At 43.2% G+C, this 12,194-nt stretch overlaps 1 protein-coding gene across 1 annotated transcript in view; it reads right to left on the bottom strand.

Moving 5' to 3' along the window:
• The window catches only part of FAM20A (FAM20A golgi associated secretory pathway pseudokinase), a 62,194-nt gene that overhangs the window by 6,609 nt on the left and 43,391 nt on the right, over positions 1-12,194 (bottom strand). The window contains exons 2-5 of the mRNA XM_032241899.1: positions 11,207-11,391; positions 10,415-10,465; positions 8,190-8,268; positions 459-551 (exon numbers count right to left, since the gene is read on the bottom strand). Coding sequence (XP_032097790.1) covers positions 459-551; positions 8,190-8,268; positions 10,415-10,465; positions 11,207-11,391 — 408 coding nt within the window. The remainder of the gene's footprint in view (positions 1-458; positions 552-8,189; positions 8,269-10,414; positions 10,466-11,206; positions 11,392-12,194) is intronic.

Genomic DNA, 12,194 nt, shown 5'->3' with positions numbered 1-12,194 from the left:
AGTGGTTCTAGGGTGGGGCTGAGATTCCTTATTTCTAAAAAGCTTATTGCAAATGCCGATGATGCTGCAGACTGCACTTTGGGTAGCAACGACTGAGCAAATAGAGGAATGTGCTTTCACCTAATATCATAACAGTGGGACTCCTTGGATAAATAGGAGTGGGTGCATTCTCCTTATCTCAGATCAGGAAACTAGAGCAGCTGCCCCAGGCAGCATGGCAGGGAGCATGTTCTTTGTAGGTTGTTCTTTTCATTATATACATTAAAAGGCCTTGTGTTTTTTCATCTGTGGGTTGCATGGGACATTTTGGGTTCAAAGACACCACACTGAAGCATGAAGAAGATAAAAAGCCAGAAAGAAGAAATGCCAGGGAGTTCCCACCTGAGGGTCTGTCCAGCCACTCCTCCCAGAGGGTTGCAACTTACAGGCAGTGTCACCTCCGTGGGGCCAGACCCTACCTGTCCAGATGGAAAGCTGCGATCTCAGCATTGTGTCTCTGAAAGTCAATGAAGTAGAAGAAGTCTACGGGCGTCTCTTCATCTCGCTGCTGTCTGGAAGAAAGGAAGGAATCACGCCCTGGACTCAGACTTCAGCTGGGAGCCTGAGAAGAGAGCTGATGAGCATGACCAGTGAGAAAGGAAAACAGGCTTTTATGCCTTTCATGTACACACAGGCGACGGCATGGCAAGTCAGGAATGGCCTGTGGCTCCCTTGGCCGGGAGAAGACATGCAAAGTGGGAGGAGGCAGGCTTCTGGCAAGACATGGTCCTGCAGGCACCACCAATACCAACTTTCCTACTTAAGAAGCTTTGGTGACAGCGACTGATTATTTTCAAAACCCAGCAGTTGAGAGGGAAGAAACAGACATTCTTCTGAGCATATAAGCAGAAGACACAGGAATGGTTAGCAGAACCAGAGGTAGAGTACAGACCCAGACACCCAAGGATGAAGAAAGGTGGGGTAGGAACCAGGAATTGGTAATGGAAAACTGGCCCAGAAATGCAATTTAGTATGCTAGGGTTGAAGAACAAAAAAGTTCTGGGTCTTAGGGGGATGTGGGGGAAATACGTGGACCATCATCCCCACAGAGACACATAGCGGGATCAGGAGGGCTGAGGGTGGTTCGTGCAGAGGACATTGATTTATACACATTAAAAAAAAATCTCTAATGGATTTCTGAAAAGTGCCAGGCTACCTGAGTGTGGTGGGGCCTGCTGGGTGTGTACATTCAGGAAAGTGCTAATCATTAAGCGTATCATGGTGTCAGTTCTGGCCTTTAGGCTGACTTTGCATCGATGATGCTAATAAACATGGAAGAATGATGATCTTCGAATAATTTTATCATCCACTGAGTGGGACTGTTAAAATGACTGCAAAGTAATGTTAAATGTAAACAAACGTAATGTTGCAGAAAGCTGTAAGTAAGAAGCACTGGCAATTCAAATCGTGATGCACATTTTGCCAAAAACCACAAGTGAGTCCTGGAAACCACAGTGAGGTGCTGCCAAAAGTGGAGATTCTGTTATAAAAGGTGCAGCCACATGTACAGCACAGCCCTCCATGCTCAGGCCTGACCAGCTTCTCATCATCGATGCTGGGTATCTAGGCTAGAAAGCATAGTCCCTCTTGCCAGTCTCGTTTTGATTCCTGGATCCCATCTATAGGAACACAGCATTTCTCAGACACCCTTTAGGATCCTCTAAAACGTTTTCTCATTTTTGTATGACCTAAGATAGAAGTGATTTTAAATTCGAAGGTTGTTTTTACTTTCTATCAATGCTTCTCATACTTTGAGAAGCAAGGATGCATGTTTCATTATACATTATATTGTATATATTACATTTTAAGAATATAATCTTTATGTTCCTAATGTATGTTTTCCAAAGATAAATTTCTACGTTCTGTCTTTCATCAGGAAAACAAAGGTGTTTGCCTGAAATTACTTACAGAAAAAAATGTAATTTTTCAAGAAGTACATTTTAAAATGATACTATTTTAGATTTTGGACTACATTTTATAAAAATGTAGATTACACTGTGTTGTGGTATAAAAATAGGTAACATTGGCGCTATCACTGAATGTTGGAGGCTTTTGCATTATAGTTGGGAAAAAGCTGGTGAATTTGAACAATTTTTGTATCGTCGTCCCTTGGAGATATGGCAGGTTTGGTTCCAGACCACTGCAATGACGCAAATAGCAATAAAGCCATTCATGCAGATGTTTAGGTTTCCCACCCAATCAATATAACAGTTGTGTTTTTATTATGCTGGAGTCTATTAAATGTGCAATAGCACTATGTTTAAAAAATGTATACATTTTAATGGAAAAACACTTTATTGCTAAAAAATGCTAACACTCATCTGAGCATTCAGCAAGTCATAGTCTTTTTGCTGACTGACTCGGGTGGTGGTTGCTGAAGGTTTGTGTGGCTATGGCAACCTTTAAAAATAAGACAACACCTGTAATCCCAGAACTTTGGGAGGCTGAGGTGGGCAGATCATGAGGTCAGGAGATCGAGACCATCCTGGTCAGCATGGTGAAACCCCATCCCTACTGAAAATACAAAAATTAGCTGAGTGTGGTGGTGTACACCTGTAATCCCAGCTACTTGAGAGGCTGAGGCAGGAGAATCCCTTGAACCCAGGAGGCGGAGGTTGCAGTGAGCCAAGATCGTGCCTCTACACTTCAGCCTGGTGACAGAGTGAGACTCCATCTCAAAAAAAAAAAAAAAAGTTTTCTGCATCGATTCACAAAAGATTTATCTGTAGCATGCAATGTTAAGAGCATTTTATGCACAGTAGAACTTCTGTCAAAACTGAAGTCAATCCTCTCAAACCCTGCTGCTGTTTTATCAGCTAAGTTTGCATAATATTCTAAATCCTTTGTGGCCATTTCAACAATGTTCACAGCATCTTCACCAGGAGTAGATTCTATCTCAATAAACCACTATCTTTGCTTATCCATAAGAAGCAACTCCTTGTCTCTTCAAGCTTGATCATGCAATTGCAACAATTCAGTCACATTTTCAGGCTCCACTTCTCATTCCAGTTCTCTTGTGATTTCTTCGTCTGCAGTTATCTTCTCCACTGAAGTCTTGAACACTTCAAAGTCATTTATGAGGATTGAAATCAATCTTCTTTTAAACTCCTGTTAATGTTGACATTTCTAACTTCCTTCCATGAATCATGCATTTTCTTAATGGCATCTAGAAGGGTGAATCCTTTCCAGAAGGTTTTCAAATAACCTTGTTCAGGTTGATCAGAGGAATCACTAACTGAATCACTAACTATGGCAGCTATAGCCTTACAAAATGTTTTTCTTAAATTGTAAGACTTGAAAGAATGACTTGTTGGTCCATGGGTTGCAGAATGAATGTTGTGTTAGCAGGCATGAAAACAATATTCATCTCCTTGGACATCTCCAGCAGAGCTCTTGGGTGACTAGGTGCTTCGCCAACTAGTGGTAATATTTTGAAAGGATTTTTTTTTCTTTTTTTTTGCTGAGCAGTAAGGTCTCAACAGTAGACTTAAAATACTCAGTAAACCATGCTGTTAACAGATGTGTGGTCATCCAGACTTTGTTGCTCCATTTATGGAGCACAGGCAGAGTAAATTTAGCATCATTCTTGAGAGCCTGAGGATTTTTTGAATGCCGATTGAGCATTGGCTTCAACTTTAGCTACCAGCAACATTGTCACCTAATGAGAGTCAGCCTGTCCTTTGAATCTTTGAAACCAGGCATTGACTTTTCTTCTGTAGCTATGAGGAAAGTCCTAGATGGTATCTTCTTCCAATAGAAGAAGGCTGTTTCATCTACACTAAAAATCTATTGTTAGTGTAGCTATGTTCATCAATGATCTTAGTGAGATCTGGATAACTTGCTGCAGCTTCTCCATCAGCATTTGCTGCTTCACCTTGCACTTTTATGTTATGGAGATGGCTTCTTTCCTTAAACCTCACTAACCAACCTCTGTTATCTTCCAAATTTTCTTCTGCAGCTTTCTCACCTGTCTCAGCCTTCACTGAGGAGCGTTAGAACCCTGCTATGGATTAAGCTTTGGCTTAAGGAAATGCTGTGGCTGGTTTAATCTTCTATCCAGATAACTTAAACTTGCTCCATATCAGCAATGAGGCTGTTTTGCTTTCTTATCATTCGTGTGTTCACAGGAGCAGCGCTTTCAATTTCCTTCAAGAACTTTTTGTTTGAATTCACAACTTGGCTAACTGGCACAAAAAGCTTAGCTTTCTGCTTGTTGGCTTTCAACATGCCTCCTCACTAGCCTCACGAATCATTTCCAGCTTTCCATTTAAAGTGAGAGATGTGACACTCTTCCTTTCCTGTGAACACTTAGAGGCCCTTGTGTTACTAACTGGCCTGATTTTAATATTATTGTGTCTCAGGGAATAGGGAGGCTTGAAGAGAGAGAGAGAGACTGGGGGAACAGGCAGTTGTTGGAGCAGTCACAACACACATTTAGGCCAGGCACAGTGGTTCATGCCTGTAATCCTAGCACTTTGGGAGACCAAGGTGGGCGATCACTTGAGGGCAGAAGTTCAAGACCAGCCTGGCCAACACAATGAAACCCCTTCTCTACGAAAAATAGAAAAAATTAGCTGGGCGTGGTGGTGGGCGCCTGTAATCCCAGCTACTCGGGAGGCTGAGGCATGAGAATTGCCTGAACCCAGGAGGTGAGCTGAGATCGTGCTACTGCACTCCACCCTGGGCAACAGACTGAGACTCTGTCTTGAAAAAAAGATGTTTATTAAGTTCACTGTCTTATATGGGCATGATTTGTGGTGCCTCAAAACAATTTCAAAATTAACATCAAAGATCACAGATCACAGACTGCCATAACACATGTAATAATAAAAGAGTTTGAAGGCCAGGAGCAGTGGCTGATGCCTGTAATACCAGCACTTTGGGAAGTGGAGGTGGGTGGATCACCTGAGGTCAGGAGTTCGAGACCACCCTGGCCAACATGGTGAAACCCTGTTTCTACTAAAAATGCAAAAATTAGCCAGGTGTGGTGGCTGGCACTTGTAGTCTCAGCTACTCAGAAGGCCGAGGCAATAGAATCACTTGAACCCAGGAGGCAGAGATTGTAGGAGCTGAGATCGCACGATTGGACTCCAGCCTGGGTTGCAGAGTGAGGCTCTGTCTCAAAAAAAAAAGTTTGAAATATTATCAGAATTGCCAAATGTGACCCAGAGACAAGAAGTGAGCAAATGCTGTTGGAAAAAATAGCATGATAGATTTGCTTGATACAGAGTTGCACAAGCCTTCAATTTGTAAAACAAAAACCATAATATCTGCAAAGTGCAATAAACTGAAATGCAGATACAGCGAAATTTGTTTTAACTGACCAGGCAGAGAAGAAGTTTTAGGCTGTGAGTTATGTTACTTTATTTTCCTGCAAAGGAAACACTACGGGTTCTAGTAGTTTTTCTTCCCCAATACAAAAGAACTAAGGGTGGCGCTCATCCACTGCATATTAGCTTCCATTTTAAACAAATTAGAGACATCTGGCTGGGTGCGGTGGCTTACGCCTGTATCCCAGCACTTTGAGAGGCCAAGGCGGGGGAATCACCTGAGGTCAGGAGTTCAAGATCAGCCTGGCCAACATGGAGAAACCTTGTCTCTACTAAAAATACAAAAATTAGCTGGGCAGGGTGGCATGCACCTGTAATCCCAGATGCTCAGGAGGCTGAGGCAGGAGAATTGCTTGAACCTGGGAGGCCGAGGTTGCAGTGAGCCGAGATGGCAACACTGTATTCCAGCCTGAGCCACAAGAGCAGAACTCCATCTCAAAGAAAAAAAATTAGAGACATCCTATTGTGCCACATGCAAATTTTGCTCAGAGAACAGACTCTATGGTCCTGGTGATTTGTGGTGCATTTGCAGATTTGTCATTACTTTTATGCTTCTTGTTAATGTCTCATGTTTCTCTGTCAGTGTTCCTTATGTTGCCTCTCTCTAACTGGTGCTCTCTGTTGAATATATATTATGCGTGCTTGACTAACAGTAACAATAATTTAAAACTCCGTAACAACCAGAAGCTCACTGGTGGCTCTTGTGTTCAGCTGAGTGTTGTGCCAAAGAGTCACATGTCTACTTGTGGAACCTCTGCTAATTGCCCTGTGTATTGGCTGTTCAGATCATTTCAAAGGATCACATGTATTTATTTATGTATTTTATTTATTTATGTACTCTTTATGCCAGAATATAAGATAAGGTCTCTCCTGAAATTGTCCCTTGGAGAGGAGTCTCTGTATTCAAGCCCTGACATAGTCAATCACTTTATTTTGTTTGGGACAGATACATTAACCTGGAATGACTTGACTTTGTGGTGGTTTTACTGCCTAGTGTAACTGGTCACATCAGCTTATTGGTGGTGATGGGGGAGGGGAGTGGGGAAATAATTTAATATTGATTTAACGTTCACCCTCAACTTGACTCTAAGTGATGATGACAAACAATGCCCCAAATTTTTTGACAAGTAAAATCTATATTTTACTTGTCAAAACTTTGTCAAAAAAAGCAATATTTCTAAATAAATATACTGTTTTTTATGATGGGATTTAAAAATCAATATAAATATAAGCATAGATTCAATTGTTCCATGTACATTTCCGGAAAGTTTTAAGTTGATCTAACAACTAGGATTTTGGGTCTTTCACATACGAAAAATGAGAAACTTTTAAAAAAAAAATTTTTTTTTTTTTAAGATAGAGACTCCCTCTGTTGCCCAGGCTGGGGTGCAGTGGTGTAATCTTAGCTCACCACAACCTCCTCCTTCTGGGCTCAAGTGATTCTTCTGCCTCAGACTCCCATGCAGCTGGGACTATAGGTGTGCACCACCACACCTGGTTAATTTTTGTATTTTTTGTAGAGATAGGATATCGCCACATTGGCCAGGCTGGTCTCGAACTCCTGACCTCAGATCATCCAACCACCTTGGCCTCCCAAAGTGCTGGGATTACAGGTGTGAGCCACAGTGCCTGGCAGAGGAACTCTATACAGCAGTGGTTCTCAAGGTTGCCTGAGCCTTGGGATCACAGGGAGAACCCATTGAGCATGCCCACGGGACTCCCTGAGGGTAGGACTCAGGCATAAGGATTTGTAGTAAAGGCTTCTCAAGTTAATGTAACAGGCAACCGAGCCACTCCAACCCCTCCTTTAAGGAGGTGCTTTTGCCAAAGCGATTTGGACTAAAACTCTTTATTCAATGTTTATTCAAGTAGGCCTTGCCAATAAGAACCATCTGCCGGGCCAATCAATAGGCTTCCCCTTGAATGGCTGAAGGTTTGGAATCTCCCAGTCTAATTGCATTCCACTGGAAGAAGCACATTCTGGAGGAAAGCATGACTTGGGTATTGGGGCTCCTCTTGGGGTGATTTTCTTTTCTGCATGTCATCTCATCATCTCAAGGAGGAACATTCCCTTGGGCTAAGGCACTGGGGCCTTACTCCAGGACTTTTTACTCTAGGAGACCCCAACCTGTGGGCTGCAGATCCTTTGGGGACCAGAAAACCAAACTCACACCAAGCTCTGTCTAAGGACTAAATACATATTATTTCACCCATCTGTATGTTTTACAATAGTCTCAAGGCATGTAGTTGCTGTTGTTTTGAATAAAATATACATTAATGTAAACATGTAATTGACTTCCTAGTAGCCTTTCTTGATTGTCTAGTTTTTCGATTGAAACAAGTATTGCTGTATATAACTCTGTAAACTTTTTGATGTCAAAAAGAGGGTGCTATCCCTGGAAAAAAAGTGGGGACCCATTGAAGTGGTGGAGTGTGATCTTAGCAATCCAGCTGCCTAGGTTTGAATCTGGGTCTGCTGTTTGCAGCTGGATGATTGGGATGAGATGGTCTCTTTCAGCATCAGTATCTTTATCCATAAAGTGGACATTATAAGAGTACCTGACTCATAATCTTACCTATGATCCAAGGACACAATTTAGGCCATTGTGTGGCATAGATGCTAGTATAGTCCTGATAACGACAAGCTCTTGGTATTTTCAATTGTTATTATTATCACCCAAAACGGTTCTATGCTTGGACAGATTAGAGAATCTCTGAATAACTGGCAGAAAGATTTTGGGTCACTTTTATGAGTTTTTGGTCCAAATTTTCCCAGGGCCGCCCCAACAGGGTGTGGAAAGGAGGAAGGCAGTCACTTACCTCATGGGTTTGAACATGGCCTTCCCGAAATCTGAGAACCTCAGCACCAGCTTGAGGTGGACCCCACTGGGTTTCACAACTGTGAAAGGCAGAAGGGTGGGTTAAGCCCAGGCATGTGACTGTTCCTTCAATAAGCCCAGCCAACTTCTCTTTTGTCTTATGCAATGAGACCCTGAAGACTAGGATGTGGTCATCGTAGCCTGCAGGGTAAATGCCATGGTGTCAGGCCATAGTGACTCTGTCCAGGGGTTCAAGACAGTACTTTTTACGTTTGGAGGTGAAGGCTGGAGGATCGCCCGAACCCAGGAGTTTGAGACCTGTCTGGGCAATACAGTGAGGACCCCGTCTTGAAAAACAAAAAAAGGACATTTTCTGCTGGGATGGGAAAAGAGCAAAAAATACAATTAGGACGTTTAGTGAAAACCCTAAAGAATGTTTTTCTAAGAAGAATGAACCCTTTCCTCTTTGTGTTTCAACTACATCTTTGTAGATTCTATTTATGCCATCTGTTGTATTAGACTAGTTTGTTCATCTATGCCTCTTTCCACTTAAGACTGTACACCTGGGCTGGGACCAAGGCTTGGCAAATGAGTGCTCCTTAGGTGCAGGGAGTGCTACTTCCTTAAATTTTGCATCCTGGGCACCTCACTTGCCTTACCCTCTCCCTGGTCCTGGAGGATCAGGACAATATCTCACTCACCTTGTGTTCTAGAAAATGGTTGATGGCAGGTGCTTAACTGGAGAAAAGGGAAGCTTGGGGTTGTGTAAACCTTTGTTTTTCAAACCTTAGTGATACGGTTAGGCTTTGTGTCCCCACCCAAATCTCATCTCAAATTGTTGAGGGAGGGATGTTGTAGGAGGTAATTGGATCCTTGGGGTGTTTTCCCCTATGCTGTTCTTGTCATAGTGAGGTCTCACAAGATCTCATGGTTTTATAAAGGGCTCTTTCCCCTTTGCATCCTCTCTTTCCTGCTGCCATGTGAGATGTGCCTTGCTTCCCCTTCACCTTCCACCATGATTGTAAGTTTCCTGAGACCTCCTAGCTATGCTTCCTGTGAAGCCTGCAGAACTGTGAGTCAAATAAACCTCTTTCCTTTATAAATTACCCAGTCTCAGGCATGTCTTTACAGTAGTGTTAAAATGGACTAATAAAGTTTGACATGCCCTGTCAGATGTAGTCACATGTAGACATTTCTGATGTGTGTTCCACACATTGAAGTAAAGGGATGGGGCCGCTCATGGCTGGTGATGACAGGCCTAATGACTTTAGGGTCTAGACCCACCTATAACCAGGTCACAGCACTCCTGGAGGGGAGCTCCGCCACTCTCAGTCCTAGCTTTTCGATTCCATTAATCACTTATCCTAGTGAGTCTCAGCCCTGGCTACATTAGAATCACCTAGGCCTCACTGTCTGCACTTGAATCAAAATTCCTGGAGCTGGAGGCTGGGCAGGAACAGTTTTTAAAGCTCCCCCAGTGATTTATATATGTGTGTGTGTATATATATATATATATATATATATATATATATATGGAGAGAGAGAGAGTCAGACAGACAGACAGACAGACAGAGATACAGAGTCTCACTCTGTTGCCTAGGCTGGAGTGCAGTGGTACGATCTCGGCTCACTGCAACCTCCGCCTCCCAGGTTCAAGTGATTCTTCTGCCTCAGCCTCCTGAGTAGCTGGGATTACAGGCACATGCTACCACACCCAGCTAACTTTTTATATTTTTGGTAGAGATGGGATTTTACTGTGTTGGCCAGGCTGGTCTCGAACTCCTGACCTCAAGTGATCCACCTGACTCCCAATGTGCTGGGATTACAGGTGTGAGCCACTGCACCTGGCCAATTCTAATATTTTGTTAATAGTGGGAACCATTTGCTTCTTGAATTTGAAAGCGTGCTCCAATCGCTTGAGGATTTTGTTAAAATTCAGGTTCTGATTCAGAAAGAGAGTGAGACTCTGCGTTTCTGATGAGCTCCTCAGTGATGTTGATGATGCTTTTCCTGGGCCATGCATTGCCCAGTGGGGCCTACAGAGCCCTTCCTCTTAAGTGCCTTTTCTTGTTGTGGGTGGGTGGAGGGAAATGTTGAGTTCTCAGAGGTTAGGCAGAGAACCATGCTCCTTCCACTCTTGCCCAAAGTGCCCACTGGAGTGGATTCTGGGGTTTGCACAGCTGTGAGGGTGAGGAGGCTGGGTGGGGGCAGGGCCAGATCACTTACTCTGGGTGCAGTCACATGCCCCAAGCAAGGCTTTCTCATCTTGACTGTAATCTGCAAAGAAGGAGAAGGGCCATGAAACTTCCAGTCTTGTTCCTGGGAGAGGCTACAACATGAAGATCCCTTGACTCTGGTACAGATCCCCAGAGGGGAGACTAATGTAGCCAGTGGCCCTTGACCATTTCATGAGAGAGCTCTTGAGCCCAGGAGAATGCAGCCTCCTTCTCTGCTCTGTCACAGACCCCTGCTCTCTAGCCCTTCAGCTGGTACTCCAGCAATACCTGGCTGGGAGACTGAGTCTGGTTTTGTCTCTGCTAATAATTTGCTGTTTCATTTAGATTGTTTTAGTGCTTGACAGCACAGACTTGGTATTAGCAGGCCTGTGTTTGAATCCCAGCTCCACCCTTTAGGTCCTTGGCCAAGTTACTTAACCTTTCTGAGTCTCAGTTTCCCTATCTGTAAAACGGCAATGGTAATATCCATGCCATAAGGTCTTTGGATGAAAGAGAATGCATCATCTGCTTCAAACGAAGCACTCAATAAATGGTAGAGATCACTTTCCTTTAGGTGTAACAAACAAAAGAATACTTACTATATGCCTCCCTTATAGGGTCAGGATGAGATTATTGCTATAGGATCTCTTTCAGAAGGAAAAAGATCAATGCCTATGTTCTTCTGTCTCTCAGGGGTCAGTGTCAAGCCTTTAGTATTCCACTCTGGAGCCTGGCCTGGGATGCTTCACTCAGACTCTCTGGGAGAAAGTCAATCCCTCTTGCTTGATTCCATGAACCTTACCAGCACTGATGGTGGGAAAGTGCCTCATATCTTGCAGAAGTTTGCTGACAATAGGATTGGACTGGGAGTAGAGCCCATGCCGGTTAATACCCAGGTGGAATTGGACCCAGCTGGCCTCGAGTCGGAGCTGCACTGGGGGGTCCAGGGAGGTGAGGTTCATCTGCTCTCTGTACATCTTGTGTCGCCTGGAAAAGAGCCAGATAGTTGTTCATTAGAGGAACAAGAATGCAAAGAGCCACCAAGATACCTTGTCTGCACTTTTTATTCATCCTTTCATTTATTACACAAGCGTATTAAGCATCTAATGAGGGGTAGGCTTTAAGCTGTGCTTAGGATATCATGGGGAGCAAAGCACCTGTGGGGTCCTTTCTTACCCTCAGAGAGCTTACACTCTAGTGAGTGAAACACACAAATAGTTATACAATATCATACACAAATACTTAATTACAAACTATGACAAATCGTGGGAAGGAAAAAAGGCAGATTGCTAAGAGTAAAACTAGGGGCTTCAATAATCTGGGATTTCGGGGCAAGACTGTGGGCTTCTTTGCACACTTTCCCATTAAAAGTCTCTATCTTACATCTCCTAGTATTTTATATTCCGAGGAATCAGAAGATAGAGGAGAGAAGGCAATTGGTAAGAATAAAGAGAAGAGAGGGTGAAGATCTTTAAGTGGGGCTGGAAGCTGAGTTAATCAATACATCATAAAAGAAAAGAAGAATTAACGAGACATTTACTTTTTGTTCTGCTTGGGAAGCTTTTTCTGCCAGGAAAAAAAAAAAAAGAGAAAAATAAAAAACGATGGTGCTACCATTTAGAGACATAGAGTGTAATTCGGGAGACAAGTTGTATGTCTATGAAATAACCAGAGCAAAATACACGGCTGTTATAAATCACCTGCTAACCACGTGGTTCAGACGGAACCGCCTTAACATTTTGGAAAAGGGAAAGATGAATCTAGGATGCAGTAGTCTGAGGACAAGCAGA

Source organism: Sapajus apella, unplaced genomic scaffold (assembly GCF_009761245.1).
Source record: "Sapajus apella isolate SASKATOON/1434 unplaced genomic scaffold, GSC_monkey_1.0 scaffold48, whole genome shotgun sequence".
NCBI classification, from domain to species: Eukaryota; Metazoa; Chordata; class Mammalia; order Primates; family Cebidae; genus Sapajus; species Sapajus apella.
The sequence above is the reverse complement of the archived record's forward strand: the minus strand, read 5'-3'. Positions and strand labels throughout refer to the sequence as shown.